The sequence below is a fragment of the Carcharodon carcharias genome, assembly GCF_017639515.1.
Source record: "Carcharodon carcharias isolate sCarCar2 chromosome 39 unlocalized genomic scaffold, sCarCar2.pri SUPER_39_unloc_3, whole genome shotgun sequence".
In the NCBI taxonomy this organism is placed as follows: domain Eukaryota; kingdom Metazoa; phylum Chordata; class Chondrichthyes; order Lamniformes; family Lamnidae; genus Carcharodon; species Carcharodon carcharias.
The window spans coordinates 440,641-463,346 of NW_024470836.1; the positions used below are offsets into that span (position 1 = coordinate 440,641).

Below are 22,706 nucleotides of genomic sequence, written 5' to 3' on the forward strand. Positions count from 1 at the left end.
GGGAGGGATTTGGACGGGGGGATGGGTGTGACGGGGGTTACAGAGATAGGGAGGGAGGGATTTGGACGGGGGGATGGGTGTGACGGGGGTTACAGAGATAGGGAGGGAGGGAGGGATTTGGACGGGGGGATGGGTGTGGCGGTGGTTACAGAGAAAGGGAGGGAGGGAGGGAGGGAGGGAGGGATTTGGACAGGGGGATGGGTGTGACTGTGGTTACAGAGATAGGGAGGGAGGGATTTGGACGGGGGGATGGGTGTGACGGGGGTTACAGAGATAGGGAGGGAGGGAGGGAGGGATTTGGACAGGGGGATGGGTGTGGCGGTGGTTACAGAGACAGGGAGGGAGGGAGGGAGGGATTTGGACAGGGGGATGGGTGTGGCGGTGGTTACAGAGATAGGGAGGGAGGGAGGGATTTGGACGGGGGGGATGGGTGTGGCTGGGGTTACAGAGACAGGGAGGGAGGGAGGGAGGGATTTGGACAGGGGGATGGGTGTGACGGGGGTTACAGAGATAGGGAGGGAGGGATTTCGACAGGGGGATGAGTGTGGCGGTGGTTACAGAGATAGGGAGGGAGGATTTGACGGGGGAGGGACGGGGGTTACAGAGATAGGGAGGGAGGGAGGGATTTGGACGGGGGGGATGGGTGTGACGGGGGTTACAGAGATAGGGAGGGAGGGAGGGATTTGGACAGGGGGATGGGTGTGGCGGTGGATACAGAGATAGGGAGGGAGGGAGGGATTTGGACGGGGGGGATGAGTGTGACGGGGGTTACAGAGATAGGGAGGGAGGGATTTGGACGGGGGGATGGGTCTGGCGGTGGTTACAGAGATAGGGAGGGAGGGATTTGGACGGGGGGATGGGTGTGGCGGAGGTTACAGAGATAGGGAGGGAGGGATTTGGACGGGGGGATGGGTGTGACGGTGGTTACAGAGGTAGGGAGGGAGGGATTTGGACGGGGGGATGGGTGTGGAGGTGGTTAGAGAGATAGGGAGGGAGGGATTTGGACGGGGGGATGGGTGTGGCGGTGGTTACAGAGATAGGGACGGAGGGATTGAGGGAATTGGACGGGGGAATGGGTGTGACGGGGGTTACAGAGATAGGGAGGGAGGGATTTGGACAGGGGGATGGGTGTGGCGGGAGTTACAGAGATAGGGAGGGAGGGATTTGGACAGGGGGATGGGTGTGGCGGGGGTTACAGAGATAGGGAGGGAGGGATTTGTACAGGGGGATGGGTGTGACGGGGGTTACAGAGACAGGGAGGGAGGGATTTGGACGGGGGGATGGGTGTGACGGGGGTTACAGAGATAGGGAGGGAGGGATTTGGACAGGGGGATGGGTGTGACGGTGGTTACAGAGACAGGGAGGGAGGGATTTGGAGGAGGGGATGGGTGTGGCGGTGGTTACAGAGATAGGGAGGGAGGGATTTGGACAGGGGGATGGGTGTGACGGTGGTTACAGAGATAGGGAGGGAGGGATTTGGAGGAGGGGATGGGTGTGGCGGTGGTTACAGAGATAGGGAGGGAGGGATTTGGACGGGGGGATGGGTGTGACTGATGTTACAGAGATAGGGAGGGAGGGAGGGAGGGATTTGGACAGGGGAATGGGTGTGGCCGTGGTTACAGAGATAGGGAGGGAGGGATTTGGACAGGGGGATGGGTGTGACGGGGGTTACAGAGATAGGGAGGGAGGGATTTGGACGGGGGGATGAGTGTGGCGGTGGTTACAGAGATAGGGAGTGAGGGATTTGGACAGGGGGATGGGTGTGACGGAGGTTACAGAGATAGGGAGGGAGGGATTTGGACGGGGGGATGGGTGTGGCGGTGGTTACAGAGATAGGGAGGGAGGGAGGGATTTGGACGGGGGGATGGGTGTGACGGGGGTTACAGAGATAGGGAGGGAGGGATTTGGACGGGGGGATGGGTGTGACGGAGGTTACAGAGATAGGGAGGGAGGGATTTGGACGGGGGGATGGGTGTGGCGGTGGTTACAGAGATAGGGAGGGAGGGATTTGGACGGGGGGATGGGTGTGACGGGGGTTACAGAGATAGGGAGGGAGGGATTTGGACAGGGGGATGGGTGTGACGGTGGTTACAGAGACAGGGAGGGAGGGATTTGGACGGGGGGATGGGTGTGGCGGTGGTTACAGAGATAGGGAGGGAGGGATTTGGACAGGGGGATGGGTGTGACGGGGGTTACAGAGACAGGGAGGGAGGGATTTGGACAGGGGGATGGGTGTGACGGGGGTTACAGAGATAGGGAGGGAGGGATTTGGACGGGGGGATGGGTGTGGCGGTGGTTACAGAGATAGGGAGGGAGGGAGGGATTTGGACAGGGGGATGGGTGTGGCGGCGGTTACAGAGATAGGGAGGGAGGGATTTGGACAGGGGGATGGGTGTGACGGGGGTTACAGAGATAGGGAGGGAGGGAGGGATTTGGACGGGGGGATGGGTGTGGCGGTGGTTACAGAGATAGGGAGGGAGGGAGGGAGGGAGGGAGGGAGGGAGGGATTTGGACGGGGGGGATGGGTGTGGCGGTGGTTACAGAGACAGGGAGGGAGGGAGGGAGGGATTTGGACGGGGGGATGAGTGTGGCGGTGGTTACAGAGACAGGGAGGGAGGGATTTGGACAGGGGGATGGGTGTGACGGTGGTTACAGAGATAGGGAGGGAGGGATTTGGACAGGGGGATGGGTGTGACGGGGGTTACAGAGATAGGGAGTGAGGGATTTGGACGGGGGGATGGGTGTGACGGGGGTTACAGAGATAGGGAGGGAGGGAGGGATTTGGACAGGGGGATGGGTGTGACGGTGGTTACAAAGATAGGGAGGGAGGGATTTGGACGGGGGGATGGGTGTGGCGGTGGTTACAGAGATAGGGAGGGAGGGATTTGGACAGGGGGATGGGTGTGACGGGGGTTACAGAGATAGGGAGGGAGGGAGGGATTTGGACAGGGGGATGGGTGTGACGGGGGTTACAGAGAGAGGGAGGGAGGGATTTGGACAGGGGGATGGGTGTGACGGGGGTTACAGAGAGAGGGAGGGAGGGATTTGGACAGGGGGATGGGTGTGGCGGTGGTTAGAGATAGGGAGGGAGGGATTTGGACAGGGGGATGGGTGTGGCGGTGGTTACAGAGATAGGGAGGGAGGGATTTGGACGGGGGGATGGGTGTGACGGGGGTTACAGAGATAGGGAGGGAGGGATTTGGAGGGGGGGATGGGTGTGACGGGTGTTACAGAGATAGGGAGGGAGGGATTTGGACAGGGGGATGGGTGTGACGGGGGTTACAGAGATAGGGAGGGAGGGAGGGAGGGAGGGATTTGGACAGGGGGATGGGGGTGGCGGTGGTTACAGAGATAGGGAGGGAGGGAGGGATTTGCACAGGGGGATGGGTGTGACGGGGGTTACAGAGATAGGGAGGGATGGAGGGATTTGGACGGGGGGATGAGTGTGGCGGTGGTTACAGAGATAGGGAGGGAGGGATTTGGACAGGGGGATGGGTGTGACGGGGGTTACAGAGATAGGGAGGGAGGTATTTGGACAGGGGGATGGGTGTGGCGGTGGTTACAGAGACAGGGAGGGAGCGAGCTGCGCCTGGGCGGTTGCGCGGCCTGGACGTACCTTGCCACAGCCGGGCACCTCGAGACCGTCGATGGGCCGAGGGATTTCGATGGACTTCACCATGCCGTACTTGCTGCACTCCTCGCGCACATCCTCCACAATCTCCTCGTACTCCTCGTCGTCCACCAGCTCGTCCGGGGTGATCATGTTCATCAGGCACAGGATCTCAGTCGGCATTCCGGCCATCTGCACTTGTGTCGAGACCAAGCCTGGGACCTGCAGCGTCACGGGAGTCTGGTTTATCGTGTTCTGGGGACAAGGGGGAGCGGAGGAGAAAGAAAGGAAAGTGGGGGAGTTAGCCTCCTCGAAACAGCTGCCTCAGCGTTATCATCAGGAGGGACTAGGCCATTCGGTCCCTCGATCCCCCCCACCCCACCCATTCGATAAGATGGTGGCTGACCCGATTGTGGTCTCAGCTCCACTCTCCTGTCTGTCCTCCCGACCCCCACCATAACCCTCGACTACCCCCCACCCCACAGTCGATCAGAGACCTGTCTGACTCAGCCTCGGATATATTCAACACCCCGACCCCCACTGCTCTCTGGGTGGGGGGTTGGTGGGGAGAGAATTCCACAGACTGACCACCCTCGGAGAGAAGAAATTCCTCCTCGTCTCCGTCTTCAACTGGAGACCCCCTCGTTCTGAAACTGTGTCTCCCTCCCCCCCACTCGTTCTAGATACCCCCCCACGAGGGGGGTAAACATCCCCTCAGCCTCCACCCTCCCCTCCCTCTCAGGATCTGATCTGTGTCAATAAGATCACCTCTCGGTCTTCTAAACTCCAATGGGGACAGGGCCCAACCTGCTCAACCTTTCCCCCATCAGACAAACCCCCTTCATCCCTGGAATCAGCCCAGTGAACCTTCTCCCGACGGCCTCCAATAGCGAGTCTGTCTCTCCTTAAGTCAGGAGACTGCAACTGTCCACAGCGCTCCAGGCGCAGACTCCCCAGTGCCCTGTACACTTGGAAAAAGCACATGCAGCAAGACCTGGACAATATCCGGACTCGGGGCTGACAAGTGGCGAGTAACATTCACACCACAAGTGCCAGGCACTGACCATCTCCAAGAAGAGAGAATCCAACCATCGCCCCTTGACGTTCAATGGGCATTACCATCAGTGAATCCCCCACTATCAACATCCTGGGGGTTACCACTGACCAGAAACTGAACTGGGACCAGCCATATAAATACTGTGGCTACAAGAGCAGGTCAGAGGCTGGGAATCCTGCGGAGAGTCACTCACCTCCTGACTCCCCCAAAGCCTGTCCACCATCTACAAGGCACAAGTCAGGAGTGTGATGGGATACTCCCCACTTGCCTGGATGAGTGCAGCTCCCACAACACTCAAGAAGCTCGACACCGTCCAGGACAAAGCAGCCCTGCTTGATCGGCCCCCTATCCACCAACATTCACTCCCTCCACCACCGACGCACAGTAGCAGCAGTGTGTGTACCATCTACAAGATGCACTGCAGGAACTCACCAAGGATCCTTCGACAGCACCTTCCAAACCCACGACCACTACCATCTAGAAGGACAAGGGCAGCAGACACATGGGAACACCATCACCTGGAAGTTTCCCTCCAAACTACTCACTCATCCTGACTTGGAAATATATCGGCTGTTCCTTCACTGTCACTGGGTCAAAATCCTGGAACTCCCTCCCTAACAGCCCTGAGGGTGTACCTGCACCACATGGACAAAATCCTGGAACTCCCTCCCAAACAGCGCTGTGGGTGTACCTACACCACATGGACAAAATCCTGGAACTCCCTCGCTAACAGCGCCGTGGGTGTACCTACATCGCACAGACAAAATCCTGGAACTCCCTCCCTAACAGCGCCGTGGGTGTACCTACACCACACGGGACAAAATCCTGGAACTCCCTCCCTAACAGCGCTATGGGTGTACATACACCACAGAGACAAAACCCTAGAACTCCCTCCCTAACAGCGCCGTGGGTGTACCTACACCACACGGGACAAAATCCTGGAACTCCCTCCCTAACAGCGCCTTGGGTGTACCTACACCACACGGGACAAAATCCTGGAACTCCCTCCCTAACAGCGCCGTAGGTGCACATAAGAAATAGGAGCAGGAGTGGGCAATTCAGCCCCTCGAACCTGCCCCACTATTCATGACGATCATGGCTGATCTCATTTCGGCCTCAACTCCAATTTCCCGCCCTCTCCCCGTGACCTTTCACCCCGTCACTCATCAAAAATCTGTCTATCTCCTCCTCAAGTTTATTCAGTGTCCCGACATCCATTACACTCTGAGGTAGTGAGTTCCACAGATTCACCACCCTCTGAGAAAAGTAATTCCTCCTCCTCTCTGATTTAAATCTACCACCCCTTAGCCTATAACCATGGCCCCTCGTTCTAGAATGTCCCAGAATGGGATACATCTGCTCCACGTCTACTTTGTCCATCCCCTTGAGCATCTTATATACCTCAATTACATCTCCTCTCATCCTTCTGAACTCTAGCGAGTATAGGCCCTAAACTGCTCGATCTCTCCCCATAAGACAAGCCCCACATCTCTGGAATCAATCTAGTGAACCTCCTCTGAACCGCCTCCAGTGCAACTACATCCTTCCTCAAGTAAGGGGACCAAAACTGTGCACAGGACTCCAGGTGCGGTCTCGCCAATGCCTTGTACAGTTGCAATGACACTTCCCTATTTTTATACTCTATTCCTTTAGCAATAAATGCCAAAATTCCATTTGCCTCCCTTATTACCTGCTGTACCCGCATACTAGCTTTCAGTGATTCATGCACCAGCACACCCAGATCCCTCCGCACTGAAGCATTCTGAAGTTTCTCTCCATTTAAATAACAAGTCGCCTTTTTATTCTTCCAAATAAAATGGATAACCTCACACTTACCCACGTTAAACTCCATCTGCCAAATTTTGGCCCATTCACCTAACCTGTCCATATCTATTTGTAAGTTTCTTATTTCTTCGTTGCAACTTACTTTCCCGCCTATTCTGGTGTCATCTGCAAATTTATCTACAGTAACTTCTATCCCTGAATCCAGGTCATGAATATAGATTGTAAATAGTTGGGGCCTAAGGACCGAACCCTGTGGCACCCCAATTGTTACAGCTTGCCGTCCAGAAAAAGACCCATTTATCCTGACTCTCTGCTTTCTTTTGGTTAGCCAATCCTCTATCCAGGCTAATATATTACCCCTAGTGCCATGTGATCTTATCTTGTGTATCAATCTTCTGTGTGGCACGTTATCAAAGGCCTTCTGTTAAGTCCAGATATACTACATCTACAGGGTCCCCCTGATCCACTTTGGCTTGTCACACCTTCAAAGAACTCTAGCAAGTTAGTCAAACATGATTTACTCTTCATAAAACCCTGCTGACTCTGATGGATTGCATTTTGCCTTTCCAAATGCCCCATTAGTACTTCCTTCATAACGGATTCCAACAATTTCCCAATGACAGACGTTAAACTAACTGGTCTGTAGTTTCCTACTTTCTGCCTCCCCCCCCGCCCCAACCTTTTTGAATAAGGGTGTTATATTAGCATTTTTCCAATCCACTGGAACCTTTCCAGAATCCCAGGGAATTTTGGAATATTATAGCCAACGTACCCACTATCTCCACTGCCACTTCCTTTAAGACCCTGGCCATCAGGTCCTGGGGACTTGTCACCCTTTAATCCCAATAGTTTGCTCAGTACTTTTTCTCTAGTGATGGTGATTGTTCTAAGTTCCCCTTCTCTATACCCTCTGCTCTACCTGTTACTATTGGGGTGGTACTGGTGTCCTCCATCGTGAAAACTGAGGCAAAATATTGATTAAGCGTCTCTGCCATTTCTGCGTTCCCAACTATTAACTCCAATCACCAACATCACATGGACAAAATCCTGGACCTCCCTCCCTAACAGCGCTGTGGGTGTACCTACGCCACACGGACAAAATCCAGGAGCTCCCTCTCTAACAGCGCCGTGGGTGTACCTACACCACAGGGACAAAATCCTGGACCGCCCTCCCTAACAGCGCCATGGGTGTACCTTCACCACACGGACAAAATCCTGGAACTCCCTCCCTAACAGCGCCATGGGTGTACCTACACCACACGGACAAAATCCTGGAACTCCCTCCCGAACAGCGCCGTGGGTGTACCTACACCACACGGACAAAATCCTGGAACTCCCTCCCGAACAGCGCCGTGGGTGTACCTACACCACACGGACAAAATCCTGGACCTCCCTCCCTCACCGCAGGGACTGTAGAGGATTGGAGAAGGCGGCTCACCCCCGCCACCTTCCCGAGGGGCAATGAGGGATTGGGGGGGGGGGGGGGGGGAATAAGCCCGGCTGCCCAACACACAGCAACACCCCCCCCACCCCCCTCCACCCAACCACCACCCCCCAACCCCCTCCTGACTCTCTGTCGAGCGCTCGGCGCTCTTGCGACCTACCGGAGTTGCGTTCTTAGCCCCCACGCTGGCCCGTTGGACTATGAGCTTCTTGTCTCCCAGTTGCATGCCGTTCAGTCCCGCGATGGCCTGCAAGAAAAGAGGGGTAACGTCGGGTTGGGGAGGGGGGGTGGGGGAGGGGGAGGGTTGGGGGCGGCGAGGGGGGGTTGGGGGGGGGAAGGGGGAGGGAGGATCGAGGCAGAGTTGGGGGGGGGGGGGTGGTGGGGGGGAGTGGAGACAGGGAGAGAGAGAGAGAGGGTGGGAAGGGAGGTGGGGGAAGAGGGAAGGGGAGGGGAGGAGGGGGTGTGGGTTGGGTGATCAGAGAAGGACAACGACTTAATTCTCGCAGGCGGTCTAGCGCGGTGGTTAGCTAGGGAGGAGGAGTTGGACGGGTGGCCGGGCTTCTTAACGGCTGCCCTTGTTCGATGGTCTCTGAAACCAATGGGGGGAGAAGAACAGAAGAAAAATTCATCGTAGGATCGATGCAACGACACCAGAATATTCACTGAGGGGGAGGGTGGGGTGGGGGAGGGGGGGTGGAATGTGGGAGTTGGGGGGAGGGGGGTGGGGGGGTGGTGTTTCATGGGTGCCCAGCAGCGAGAGGGTGCAGCGCTGGGGTGGGACCTGCCCCACGGCGCTCAACGATCAGCAGTTAATGCGCAGGGCGAGATCCCATGGAGAGAGAGAGAGAGAGAGAGAGAGCTTTTGTCTTCAAAGCGACGTCCAGTTGAGGGATCCAACGTGGGACACTGGAAGGGCGGGGGGGGTGGGCGGGGAGCTCTGGGTTTAGCGTCTCCATCCCGAAATCCTAGAGTATATGACATCTCCCTCCGTCAGTGCAGCACTCCCTCAGTACTGGCACCAGGGGGAGTGTCGGCCTGGATTATGGTGCTCAAATCCTAGAGTATATACATCTCCCTCCGACAGTGCAGCACTCCCTCAGTACTGGCACCAGGGGGAGTGTCGGCCTGGATTATGGTGCTCAAATCCTAGAGTATATACATCTCCCTCCGACTGTGCAGCACTCCCTCAGTACTGGCACCGGGAGGGGGAGTGTTGGCCTGGATTATGGGGCTCAAATCCTAGAGTATATACATCTACCTCTGACAGTGCAGCACTCCCTCAGTACTGGCACCGGGAGGGGGAGTGTTGGCCTGGATTATGGATCTCAAATCCTAGAGTATATACATCTCCCTCCGACAGTGCAGCACTCCCTCAGTACTGGCACCGGGAGGGGGAGTGTTGGCCTGGATTATGGGGCTCAAATCCTAGAGTATATACATCTACCTCTGACAGTGCAGCACTCCCTCAGTACTGGCACCGGGAGGGGGAGTGTTGGCCTGGATTATGGATCTCAAATCCTAGAGTATATACATCTCCCTCCGACAGTGCAGCACTCCCTCAGTACTGGCAGCGGGGGGTGGCGGTTGCGGGGGGGGGGGGGGGGGGGGTGGGCGGCGGTGTGGGGTTGGTGCGGTGGTTGGGGAGTGTCGGCCTGGATCTGTGAGCCACTGAACCCAAGGTAAAGAGAGACCAGGGCACGATAATTCCCAGAGAGCGAGGTTTCCCAAGTGACTGCTTCACCCCGGGGGTCTCGGTTAGCACCCCGCACCACACTCACTTACCTGATCGGTGACATTGATGTCAACGTATTCACAGAACGCGTAACCCTTGGAGAGCCCGGTCGCGCTGTCTTTCACAAGGTTGAAGGCTTTCAGGGGCCCGAAGGACGTCAGGAGCTCCTTAACCTGTGAACCAGAGCAGATGAGTGATAGGGAGAGTCGGGTGAAGTGTCCTCTGATGGGCATAGCGGAGCACGAGATCTGGAAGCTATGATGCCAGGAATGAATTCCCACTGCTCCCTCAGTGACTGTCGGCCTGGATTACGGAGTTTAAATCCTAGAGTATATACATGTCCCTCCAACAGTGCAGCACTCCCTCAGTACTGGCACCGGGGGGAGTGTCAGCCTGGATTATGAAGCTCAAATCCTAGAGTATATACATCTCCCTCCGACAGTGCAGCACTCCCTCAGTACTGGCACCGGGGGGGGAGTGTCAGAATCAGAATCACAGTGCAGAAGAGGCCCTTCGGCCCATCGAGTCTGCGCCGACCCTGTGAGAAACACCTGACCTACCTCCCTAATCCCATTGACCAGCACTTGGCCCCATCGCCTGGAATGTTTATGAGGTGCCAAGTGCTCATCCAGGTGCTTTTTAAAGGATGTGAGGCTAACCCACCTCCACTACCATCCCAGGCAGCGCATTCCAGACCCTCCCCATCCTCTGGGTAAAAAAGCTTCTCCTCACATCCCCCCCCCTAAACCTCCTGCCCCCCTCACCTTGAATTTATGTCCCCCTCGTGACTGACCCTTCAACTAAGGGGAACAGCTGCTCCCTATCCACCCTGTCCATGCCCCTCAATCTTGTACCCCTCGATCAGGTCGCCCCTCAGTCTTCTCTGCTCCAATGAAAACAACCCAAGTCTATCCGACATCTCTTCATAACTTAAATGTTTCATCCCAGGCAACATCCTGGTGAATCTCCTCTGCACCCCCTCCAGTGCAATCACATCCTTCCTATAATGTGGTGACCAGAACTGCACACAGTACTCCAGCTGTGGCTTCACCAAGGGTCTATACAACTCCAACATGACCTCCCTACTTTTGTAATCTATGCCTCGATTGGTAAAGGCAAGTGTCCCATATGCCTTTTTCACCGCCCCACTAACATGCCCTTCTGACTTTAGAGATGCCTGGATTGTAGAGCTCAAATCCTAGAGTATGTGCGTCTACCTCCGACAGTGCAGCACTCCCTCAGTACTGGCACCGGAGGGAGTGTCGGCCTGGATTATGGACCTCAAATCGTGGAGTAGAAACATCTACCTCCGACAGTGCAGCACTCCCTCAGTACTGGCACCGGGGCGAGTGTCGGCCTGGATTATGGAGCTCAAATCCTAGAGTATATACATCTACATCTGACAGTGCAGTACCACCCCCCAACCCCCTCCCCAACCCCAACCCCGACGGCCACTTCCATGGTTACCTGATCATCGTTAAGGTAGTTCGGCAGTCCACCAATGAACAGCTTGTGGGGGGAATCTGGGACAACGGTGGAGACGACACCTGCGCAGACAGACAGACAGTGAGAAACAGAGAAAAGGGTCAGGTCAGAGAAGGGAACGGCGCTGCGCCCACCAGACACGGAGAACGGGCCCCTACAATTCTCATCCTCCTGTTCAAATCCCTCCCACACCCCCTCCCTCCCTATCTCTGTAACCTCCTCCAGCCCCTACAATTCTCATCCTCCTGCTCAAATCCCTCCCTCACCCCCTCCCTCCCTATCTGTGTAAACCTCTTCAGCCCCTACAATTCCCATCCTCCTGTTCAAATCCCTCGCTCCCTATCTCTGTAACCTCCTCCAGCCCGTACAATTCCCATCCTCCTGTTCAAATCCCTCCCTCCCTCTCTCTGTAACCTCCTCCAGCCCCTACAATTCTCATCCTCCTGTTCAAATCCCTCCCACACCCCCTCCCTCCCTATCTCTGTAACCTCCTCCAACCCCTACAATTCTCATCCTCCTGTTCAAATCCCTCCCACACCCCCTCCCTCCCTATCTCTGTAACCTCCTCCAGCCCCTACAATTTTCACCCTCCTGTTCAAATCCCTCCCTCACCCCCTCCTTCCCTATCTCTGTAGTCTCCTCCAGCCCCTACAATTCTCATCCTCCTGTTCAAATCCCTCCCTCCCTATCTCTGTAACCTCCTCCAGCCCCTACAATTTTCACCCTCCTGTTCAAATCCCTCCCTCACCCCCTCCCTCCCTATCTCTGTAACCTCCTCCAGCCCCTACAATTCGCATCCTCCTGTTCAAATCCCTGCCTCACCCCCTCCCTCCCTATCTCTGTAACCTTCTCCAACCCCTACAATTCTCATCCTCCTGTTCAAATCCCTCCCTCCCTATCTCTGTAACCTCCTCCAGCCCCTACAATTCTCATCCTCCTGTTCAAATCCCTCCCTTCCTATCTCTGTAACCTCCTCCAGCCCCTACAATTTTCACCCTCCTGTTCAAATCCCTCCCTCCCTATCTCTGTAACCTCCTCCAGCCCCTACAATTCTCACCCTCCTGTTCAAATCCCTCCCTCACCCCCTCCCTCCATCTCTGTAACCTGTGAAACCTCCACAAAGTCTCTGGCCTGCTCCCCTTGAGCAGCTGCGGGTGCCATGTACCTGGGACGTATACGGAGGGGTTCTCGGACATGCCGGGGAGGGGCTGGTAGTCGTGTGGGCGCCGGATCTTCAGCGACTGCCCCTGGAAGATGATGCCGTCAAAAGCCATGGCCTGTGTCGTCTCGTCGACTGAGCGGAACTGAGAGGGAGAGAGAGAGAGAGAGAAAGCATGAGGCAGACAGAGGGAGCAGGGGAAGGGGAGGAGAGAGAGAGCATGAGGCAGACAGAGGGAGCAGGGGAAGGGGAGGAAAGAGAGAGCATGAGGCAGACAGAGGGAGCAGGGGAGGGGAGGTGAGGAGGGAGAGAGAGAGAGAGAGAGAGAGCATGAGGCAGACAGAGGGAGCAGGGGAGGGGAGGTGAGGAAAGAGAGAGAAAGCTTGAGGCAGACAGAGGGAGCAGGGGAGGGGAGGTGAGGAGGGAGAGAGAGAGAGAGAGCATGAGGCAGACAGAGGGTGCAGGGGAGGGGAGGGGAGGAGGCAGACAGAGGGAGCAGGGGAAGGGGAGGAGAGAGAGAGCATGAGGCAGACAGAGGGAGCAGGGGAGGGGAGGTGAGGAGGGAGAGAGAGAGAGAGAAAGCATGAGGCAGACAGAGGGAGCAGGGGAGGGGAGGTGAGGAGGGAGAGAGAGAGAGAAAGCATGAGGCAGACAGAGGGAGCAGGGGAGGGGAGGTGAGGAGGTAGACAGAGGGAGCAGGGGAAGGGGAGGAGAGAGAGAGCATGAGGCAGACAGAGGGAGCAGGGGAAGGGGAGGAGAGAGAGAGCATGAGGCAGACAGAGGGAGCAGGGGAAGGGGAGGAGAGAGAGAGCATGGGGGAGGCGGGGGGGAGGGGGAGAAGGGGGGAGAAGGGGGGGAGGGGGAGACAGGGACGGAGAGGGGGGGACGGGGACAGGGAGGGGGGAGACGGGGACAGGGAGGGGGGAGACGGGGACAGGGAGGGGGGAGACGGGGACAGGGAGGGGGGAGACGGGGACAGGGAGGGGGGGAGACGGGGACAGGGAGGGGGGAGACGGGGACAGGGAGGGGGGAGACGGGGACAGGGAGGGGGGAGACGGGGACAGGGAGGGGGGAGACGGGGACAGGGAGGGGGGAGACGGGGACAGGGAGGGGGGAGACGGGGACAGGGAGGGGGGAGACGGGGACAGGGAGGGGGGAGACGGGGACAGGGAGGGGGGAGACGGGGACAGGGAGGGGGGAGACGGGGACAGGGAGGGGGAGAGGCCTCCCCTCGAGGGTCTGCAGGTCACTTACCTCGAGGAAAGCGAAGTTCTTGTCCTGGTTGATCTGCACAGCCAGCACAGGGTTCCCGGCCGCTTGGGACAGCGCCGCCAAGCGCATCTGGGCGTTGAAGAAATCCGCCATGGCTTCCTGGTGGGGAGACAGAGACACATACACACACACACACACACACAGAGGTGGGGGGGGGGGGTGGAGAGAAAGGGCGTGAGGCTTTCCTGGGTCAACAGCTCCGAGCAGCAAACACGCAACCGGGAGGGTCACCCTGCAGGGTCACCATCGAGAGGAGGAGGCCATTCAGCCCCTCTCGTGGTTGCTCCCGCTTACCCCCCCACCCCCCCACCCACCCCCTCCCCGACCATCCAACGCCATCGCCTCTGACCGTCCACCCCGGCTCCACCGGTGGACCCGCGCCCCACGACTCACTCAGCGCCCGAGCCCCTCCCCTCGCTCCGTCTCTGGCGGACTCGCCGGCCGAGGGTCTGCAGACCACTGGGGTGGAGGAGGTTCCCAGAAATTCACCGGCCAACCACCGCCCCCCCACCCCCACCCCCCCTCCTCCCTCCCCTCGGCTCGGTCCAAAGTGGCCGACCCCCTTGTCCCCCGAGACTCTGACCACCCATCAAGCCCAACCCCCACTCCCCCCCCCCACCACCACCGCCGAGTTACAGACTAACTCCAGAGAATAATGACCTGATCCACTCAATCTGATATGACTGTTGGAGACGGTGTAGAGGGAACTTTACTCTGTATCTAACCCCCTGCTTTACCTGTCCTGGGAGTGTTTGATGGGGACGGTGTAGAGGGAGATTTACTCTGTATCTAACCCCGTGCTGTACCTGTCCTGGGAGTGTTTGATGGGGACAGTGTAGAGGGAGATTTACTCTGTATCTAACCCCGTGCTGTACCTGTCCTGGGAGTGTTTGATGGGGACGGTGTAGAGGGAGCTTTACTCTGTATCTAACCCTGTGCTGTACCTGTCCTGGGAGTGTTTGATGGGGACGGTGTAGAGGGAGGTTTACTCTGTATCTAACCCCGTGCTGTACCTGTCCTGGGATTGTTTGATGGGGACAGTGTAGAGGGAGCTTTACTCTCTATATAACCCCGTGCTGTACCTGTCCTGGGAGTGTTTGATGGGGACGGTGTAGAGGGAGATTTACTCTGTATCTAACCCCGTGCTGTACCTGTCCTGGGAGTGTTTGATGGGGACGGTGTAGAGGGAGATTTACTCTGTATCTAACCCCGTGCTGTAGCTGTCCTGGGAGTGTTTGATGGGGACAGTGTAGAGGGAGCTTTACTCTGTATCTAACCCCGTGCTGTACCTGTCCTGGGAGTGTTTGACGGAGAACAGTGTAGAGGGAGCTTTACTCTGTATCTAACCCCGTGCTGTACCTGTCCTGGGAGTGTTTGACGGAGAACAGTGTTCTATTTGATAGCCATTACCTCAGTCACACCGAAGGGAATGTTTCCGACATACAGTCTCCGTGCTTGTCTGGTCATCTGACTGCCAACCACTGGGACCTGTGTTGGGGTGACTGCCAGGCCATCAGGGGTCACTGTGGGCAGTAGTGCAGTGGCTGGAATTTGACCTGCCGCTTTAGAAAAAGGAAAACCGAAGGAGACAAGAGAAGGAGAAACAAATAAAAAAAGATTAGACACGTGGAAAAGAATCTCAACCGTCTTAACAGACTTGTGAAGGGGCTGAATGGGCCTCTTCCTGTTCCTGTGTAACAGGCTCGAGAAGGGGCTGAATGGGCCTCCTCCTGTTCCTGTGTAACAGGCTCGCGAAGGGGCTGAATGGGCCTCCTCCTGTTCCTGTGTAACAGGCTCGAGAAGGGGCTGAGTGGGCCTCCTCCTGTTCCTGTGTAACAGGCTCGAGGAGGGGGCTGGATGGGCCTCCTCCTGTTCCTGTGTAACAGGCTCGAGAAGGGGCTGAGTGGGCCTCCTCCTGTTCCTGTGTAACAGGCTCGAGGAGGGGGCTGGATGGGCCTCCTCCTGTTCATGTGTAACAGGCTCGAGAAGGGGCTGAATGAGCCTCCTGTTCCTGTGTAACAGGCTCGAGGAGGCTGAATGGGCCTCCTCCTGTTCCTGTGCAACAGGCTCGAGAAGGGGCTAGATGGGCCTCCTCCTGTTCCTGAGTAACAGGCTCGAGGAGGCTGAATGGGGCCTCCTCCTGTTCCTGTGTAACAGGCTCAAGAAGGGGCTGAATGGGGCCTCCTCCTGTTCCTGTGTTAAGGGCTCTGGGGGGCTGTGGGGAGCGAGTGAGAGGCCATCAGGCTGGCAAGCGGAAGGACGAGAGGGGTCGGGGCCGGCTGCCAAGCGAGGGGCTCGATGCATCTCACCTTGCATCGCTTTATACTGCATAGGGGTGATGTGCTCGAAGCCGGGAGGTGGGACATCCCAGTATTTGTATGGTTTTTTCTTCTGAATCCGTCTGGGAGAGCGGCTGGAGAAGGAGGAAGAGAGAGAGGGTGAGAGGTGGAAGGCAGTTCCACCGGTGTTAATCCAGCTCCCTCACACTGTCACTCAGTAACCCCTCTACCCCCCCCAGCGCCCTGTGTTACTGACTGTATCTCTACCGATGTTAATCCAGCTCCCTCACACTGTCACTCAGTAACCCCTCTCCCCCCAGCGCCCTGTGTTACTGACTGTATCTCTACTGATGTTAATCCAGCTCCCTCACACTTCACTCAGTTACCCCTCTCCCCCCAGCGCCGTGTTACTGACTGTATCTCTACTGATGTTAATCCAGCTCCCTCACACTGTCACTCAGTAACCCCTCTCCCCCCAGCGCCCTGTGTTACTGACTGTATCTCTACTGATGATAATCCAGCTCCCTCACACTGTCACTCAGTAACCCCTCTCCCCCCAGCGCCCTGTGTTACTGACTGTGTCTCTACTGATGTTAATCCAGCTCCCTCACACTGTCACTCAGTTACCCCTCTCCACCCAGCGCCCTGTGTTACTGACTGTATCTCTACTGATGTTAATCTAACTCCCTCACACTGTCACTCAGTAATCCCTCTCCCCCCAGCGCCCTGTGTTACTGACTGTATCTCTACTGATGTTAATCTAACTCCCTCACACTGTCACTCAGTAACCCCTCTCCCCCCAGCGCCCTGTGTTACTGACTGTATCTCTACTGATGTTTATCCAGCTCCGTCACACTGTCACTCAGTAACCCCTCTCCCCCCAGCGCCCTGTGTTACTGACTGTATCTCTACTGATGATAATCCAGCTCCCTCACACTGTCACTCAGTAACCCCTCTCCACCCAGCGCCCTGTGTTACTGACTGTATCTCTACTGATGTTAATCTAACTCCCTCACACTGTCACTCAGTAATCCCTCTCCCCCCCCCCCCAGCGCCCTGTTACTGACTGTATCTCTACTGATGTTAATCTAACTCCCTCACACTGTCACTCAGTAACTCCTCTCCCCCAGCACCCTATGTTACTGACTGTATCTCTACTGATGTTAATCTAACTCCCTCACACTGTCACTCAGTAACCTCTCACCCTCCAGCGCCTGTTACTGACTGTATCTCTACTGATGTTAATCCAGCTGCCTCACAGTCACACAGTAACCCCTCTCCCCCCAGCGCCCTGTGTTACTGACTGTATCTCTACTGAAGTTAATCCAGCTCCCTCACACTGTCACTCAGTAACCCCTCTCCACCCAGTTCCATGTCTTACTGACTGTATCTCTACTGATGTTAATCCAGCTCCCTCACACTGTCACTCAGCAACCCCTCTCCCCCCAGCACCCTGTGTTACTGACTGTATCTCTACTGATGTTAATCCAGCTCCCTCACACTGTCACTCAGTAACCCCTCTCCCCCCAGCGCCCTGTGTTACTGACTGTATCTCTACTGATGTTAATCCAGCTCCCTCACACTGTCACTCAGTAACCCCTCTCCCCCCCCAGCGCCCTGTGTTACTGACTGTATCTCTACTGATGTTAATCCAGCTCCCTCACACTGTCACTCAGTAACCTCTCACCCTCCAGCGCCCTGTGTTACTGACTGTATCTCTACTGATGATAATCCAGCTCCCTCACACTGTCACTCAGTAACCCCTCTCCCCCCAGCGCCCTGTGTTACTGACTGTGTCTCTACTGATGTTAATCCAGCTCCCTCACACTGTCACTCAGTTACCCCTCTCCACCCAGCGCCCTGTGTTACTGACTGTATCTCTACTGATGTTAATCTAACTCCCTCACACTGTCACTCAGTAATCCCTCTCCCCCCAGCGCCCTGTGTTACTGACTGTATCTCTACTGATGTTAATCTAACTCCCTCACACTGTCACTCAGTAACCCCTCTCCCCCCAGCGCCCTGTGTTACTGACTGTATCTCTACTGATGTTTATCCAGCTCCGTCACACTGTCACTCAGTAACCCCTCTCCCCCCAGCGCCCTGTGTTACTGACTGTATCTCTACTGATGATAATCCAGCTCCCTCACACTGTCACTCAGTAACCTCTCTCCACCCAGCGCCCTGTGTTACTGACTGTATCTCTACTGATGTTAATCTAACTCCCTCACACTGTCACTCAGTAATCCCTCTCCCCCACCCCAGCGCCCTGTTACTGACTGTATCTCTACTGATGTTAATCTAACTCCCTCACACTGTCACTCAGTAACCCCTCTCCCCCCAGCGCCCTGTGTTACTGACTGTATCTCTACTGATGATAATCCAGCTCCCTCACACTGTCACTCAGTAACCTCTCTCCACCCAGCGCCCTGTGTTACTGACTGTATCTCTACTGATGTTAATCTAACTCCCTCACACTGTCACTCAGTAATCCCTCTCCCCCACCCCAGCGCCCTGTTACTGACTGTATCTCTACTGATGTTAATCTAACTCCCTCACACTGTCACTCAGTAACCCCTCTCCCCCAGCACCCTATGTTACTGACTGTATCTCTACTGATGTTAATCTAACTCCCTCACACTGTCACTCAGTAACCTCTCACCCTCCAGCGCCTGTTACTGACTGTATCTCTACTGATGTTAATCCAGCTCCCTCACACTGTCACTCAGTAACCCCTCTCCCCCCCCAGCGCCCTGTTACTGACTGTATCTCTACTGATGTTAATCCAGCTCCCTCACACAGTCACTCAGTAACCCCTCTCCCCCAGCGCCCTGTGTTATTGTCTGTATCTCTACTGATGTTAATCCAGCTCCCTCACACTGTCACTCAGTAACCTCTCACCCTCCAGCGCCTGTTACTGACTGTATCTCTACTGATGTTAATCCAGCTCCCTCACACTGTCACTCAGTAACCTCTCACCCTCCAGCGCCTGTTACTGACTGTATCTCTACTGATGTTAATCCAGCTGCCTCACAGTCACACAGTAACCCCTCTCCCCCAGCGCACTGTGTTACTGACTGTATCTCTACTGACGTTAATCCAGCTGCCTCACACTGTCACTCAGTAACCCCTCTCCACCCAGCACCCTGTGTTACTGACTGTATCTCTACTGATGTTAATCCAGCTCCCTCACACTGTCACTCAGTAACCCCTCTCCCCCCAGCGCCCTGTATTACTTACTGTATCTCTACTGATGTTAATCCAGCTCCCTCACACTGTCACTCAGTAAACCGTTTCTCCCCAGTGCCCTGTGTTACTGACTGTATCTCGGACATGAATCCAGCTCCCTCACACTGTCACTCAGTAACCCATCTCCCCCCAGCTCCCTGTGTTACTGACTGTATCTCTACTGATGTTAATCTAACTCCCTCACACTGTCACTCAGTAACCCCTCTCCCACCAGCGCCCTGTGTTACTGACTGTATCTCTACTGATGTTAATCCAGCTCCCTCACACTGTCACTCAGTAACCCCTCTCCCACCAGCGCCCTGTGTTACTGACTGTATCTCTACTGATGTTAATCCAGCTCCCTCACACTGTCACTCAGTAATCCCTCTCCCCCCCCAGCACCCTGTTACTGACTGTATCTCTACTGATGTTAATCCAGCTCCCTCACACTGTCACTCAGTAACCCCTCTCCCCCAGCGCCCTGTGTTACTGACTGTATCTCTACTGATGTTAATCCAGCTCCCTCACACTGTCACTCAGTAACCCCTCTCCCCCCAGCGCACTGTATTACTAACTGTATCTCTACTGATGTTAATCCAGCTCCCTCACACTGTCACTCAGTAACCTATCTCCCCCCAGCGCCCTGTGTTACTGACTGTATCTCTACTGAAGTTAATCCAGCTCCCTCATACTGTCACTCAGTAACACCTCTGTTCCCCCAGCACCCTGGCATACTGACTGTATCTCTACTGATGTTAATCTAACTCCCTCACACTGTCACTCAGTAACCTCTCACCCTCCAGCGCCTGTTACTGACTGTATCTCTACTGATGTTAATCTAACTCCCTCACACTGTCACACAGTAACCCCTCACCCTCCAGCGCCGTGTTACTGACTGTTTCTCTACTGATGTTAATCCAGCTGCCTCACACTGTCACACAGTAACCCCTCTCCCCCCAGCGCCCTGTGTTACTGACTGTATCTCTACTGAAGTTAATCCAGCTCCCTCACACTGTCACTCAGTAACCCCTCTCCCCCCAGCGCACTGTATTACTAACTGTATCTCTACTGATGTTAATCCAGCTCCCTCACACTGTCACTCAGTAACCTATCTCCCCCCAGCGCCCTGTGTTACTGACTGTATCTCTACTGAAGTTAATCCAGCTCCCTCATACTGTCACTCAGTAACACCTCTGTTCCCCCAGCACCCTGGCATACTGACTGTATCTCTACTGATGTTAATCTAACTCCCTCACACTGTCACTCAGTAACCTCTCACCCTCCAGCGCCTGTTACTGACTGTATCTCTACTGATGTTAATCTAACTCCCTCACACTGTCACACAGTAACCCCTCACCCTCCAGCGCCGTGTTACTGACTGTTTCTCTACTGATGTTAATCCAGCTGCCTCACACTGTCACACAGTAACCCCTCTCCCCCCAGCGCCCTGTGTTACTGACTGTATCTCTACTGAAGTTAATCCAGCTCCCTCACACTGTCACTCAGTAACCCCTCTCCACCCAGTTCCCTGTCTTACTGACTGTATCTCTACTGATGTTAATCTAACTCCCTCACACTGTCACTCAGTAACCTCTCACCCTCCAGCGCCTGTTACTGACTGTATCTCTACTGATGTTAATCTAACTCCCTCACACTGTCACACAGTAACCCCTCACCCCCCAGCACCGTGTTACTGACTGTATCTCTACTGATGTTAATCCAGCTCCCTCACACTGTCACTCAGTAACCCCTCTCCCCCCAGCGCCCTGTGTTACTGACTGTGTCTCTACTGATGTTAATCCAGCTCCCTCACACTGTCACTCAGTAACCCCTCTCCCCCTCAGTGCCCTGTGTTACTGACTGCATCTCGGATGTTAAACCAGCTCCCTCACACTGTCACTCAGTAACCCCTCTCCCCCCAGCGCCCTGTGTTACGGACTGTATCTCGGACGTTAATCCAGCTCCCTCAAACTGTCACTCAGTAACCCCTCTTCCCCCCAGCGCCCTGTGTTACGGACTGTATCTCGGACTTTAATCCAGCCCTCTCACACTGTCACTCAGTAACCCTTCTCCCCACAGCATTCTGTGTTACTGACTGTATCTCGGACGTTAATCCAGCTCCCTCACGCCGCGACTCGCCCAGTCTCGCTGCCTCTCCCGGCCACGGTAAAGCCGGAGGGTGGGGGGTGGAGGGGGTTGAATTACCTGCGTCGCCGTCGTTCCCTGGAAACACTCCGACGTTCCCGGTTCGCCCGTTCCCGGCTCCGACTCCGCCTCTTGCGGTCCCGGCTGCGGGAGCGGCTGCGGCTTTTCTTCTTGTGACGGTTCTCCTTGTCGCGTTCTGCAGATCGGGAGGTGGTGGGGGGGGGAGAAAGAGAGAGAATGAGCAGCAGAGAAAGGAGGAAATCGCTCAGGTCCCCGGCTGCAGCTGAAGTCAGCACAGCTTGGGGGGGGTGGGGAGTGGGTTTGCCGTGGGGTGGGGGAGAGAAGGGCTGACGTGCCGGCATCAAGCAGGGAGTCCCGCACGGGTTTCTATCGCTCCTGTAACCCAGTCAAACTCCCCCAAGGCCCCAGGCGGCAACGATTACCCAACACAATCCGACTCTGGGCCACTTCAGGAGATGTTAGGGGCAGGAGACCAGACAGAGAGACGGGGAGGGCGAGAGAGAGAGAGAGAGAGAGAGAGAGAGAGAGAGAGAGAAAGAGAGAGACACGGTGGGCAAGAGGGAGAGAGATGGGGAGAACGAAAGAGAGAGAGAGAGAGAGACAAGGGGTGGGCAAGAGAGAGACGGGGAGAGAGAGGGATAGATAGGGAGGGGGTGAGGGAGGGAGGAGGTGACGGAGGGATTTCCACAGGAGGATGAGAATTGTAGGGGCTGGAGGAGGTTACAGAGATAGGGAGGGAGGGGGTGAGGGAGGGATTTGAACAGGAGGATGAGAATTGTAGGGGCTGGAGGAGGTTACAGAGATAGGGAGTGAGGCGGTGAGGGAGGGATTTGAACAGGAGGATGAGAACTGTAGGGGCAGGAGGAGGTTACAGAGATGGGGGCTGGGGCGGGGGTTTGGGGGATGAGGGGTTGGGTCAGGTCTGACCAAAAGAGCTGCTGCCATTTTGGATGTCCTGTTATCACCTTTCACTAGATTGTAGAAGAGTCCAGTGGATTGGAAGATGGAAAACCTAACCCTAACGTTTAAGGAAGGAGGGACTGAACTGTCAGCTCGCCTGACGTCAGGCTCCAGGGAAGTGTCTCGAATATAGGGGATGAGGTCACATTGCACGTGAAGCAACCAAAACAGAACCACAATACGATGAGGCAGCCTCAACACGAGGGTCACGAGAAGAAAATACTCCTTCACAAATCGCCCAGCGTTTGTTTTGTGGGGACAACAGCAGGGTAGATAAAGGGGAACCAGTAGATGTGCTATATTTAGATTTCCCACATGAAGTCAGTAAGGTCTGCCACCCGTGGTGGTCACAGATTCGGGGCTTCTGGGATTTGGGAATAACGCACTGGCATGGAGAGCAGACAGGAAGCGGAGAGTGGACACCAATGGCACATTTTCACGTTGGCAGGCTCTGACACAGGAACAAGGGGCAGAGGAAGGCCACTCCGCCCCCTCCAGCCTGCTCCGCCATTCAGTAAGATCGTCTGAT

The 22,706-nt window shown here is 55.8% G+C and overlaps 1 protein-coding gene across 2 annotated transcripts in view; it reads right to left on the reverse strand.

Annotated features, from left to right (window-relative positions):
• LOC121274966 (splicing factor U2AF 65 kDa subunit) overlaps positions 1 to 22,706 on the reverse strand; it is a 115,675-nt gene that overhangs the window by 76,967 nt on the left and 16,002 nt on the right. Inside the window, exons 2-10 of one of the 2 annotated variants that reach the window (XM_041182340.1) lie at positions 21,257 to 21,392; positions 15,854 to 15,957; positions 14,955 to 15,106; positions 13,527 to 13,643; positions 12,279 to 12,417; positions 11,096 to 11,175; positions 9,679 to 9,801; positions 8,057 to 8,143; positions 3,617 to 3,865 (exon numbers count right to left, since the gene is read on the reverse strand). In XM_041182340.1, coding sequence (XP_041038274.1) covers positions 3,617 to 3,865; positions 8,057 to 8,143; positions 9,679 to 9,801; positions 11,096 to 11,175; positions 12,279 to 12,417; positions 13,527 to 13,643; positions 14,955 to 15,106; positions 15,854 to 15,957; positions 21,257 to 21,392 — 1,187 coding nt within the window. The remainder of the gene's footprint in view (positions 1 to 3,616; positions 3,866 to 8,056; positions 8,144 to 9,678; positions 9,802 to 11,095; positions 11,176 to 12,278; positions 12,418 to 13,526; positions 13,644 to 14,954; positions 15,107 to 15,853; positions 15,958 to 21,256; positions 21,393 to 22,706) is intronic. The other variant, XM_041182341.1, reaches the window with a different exon arrangement.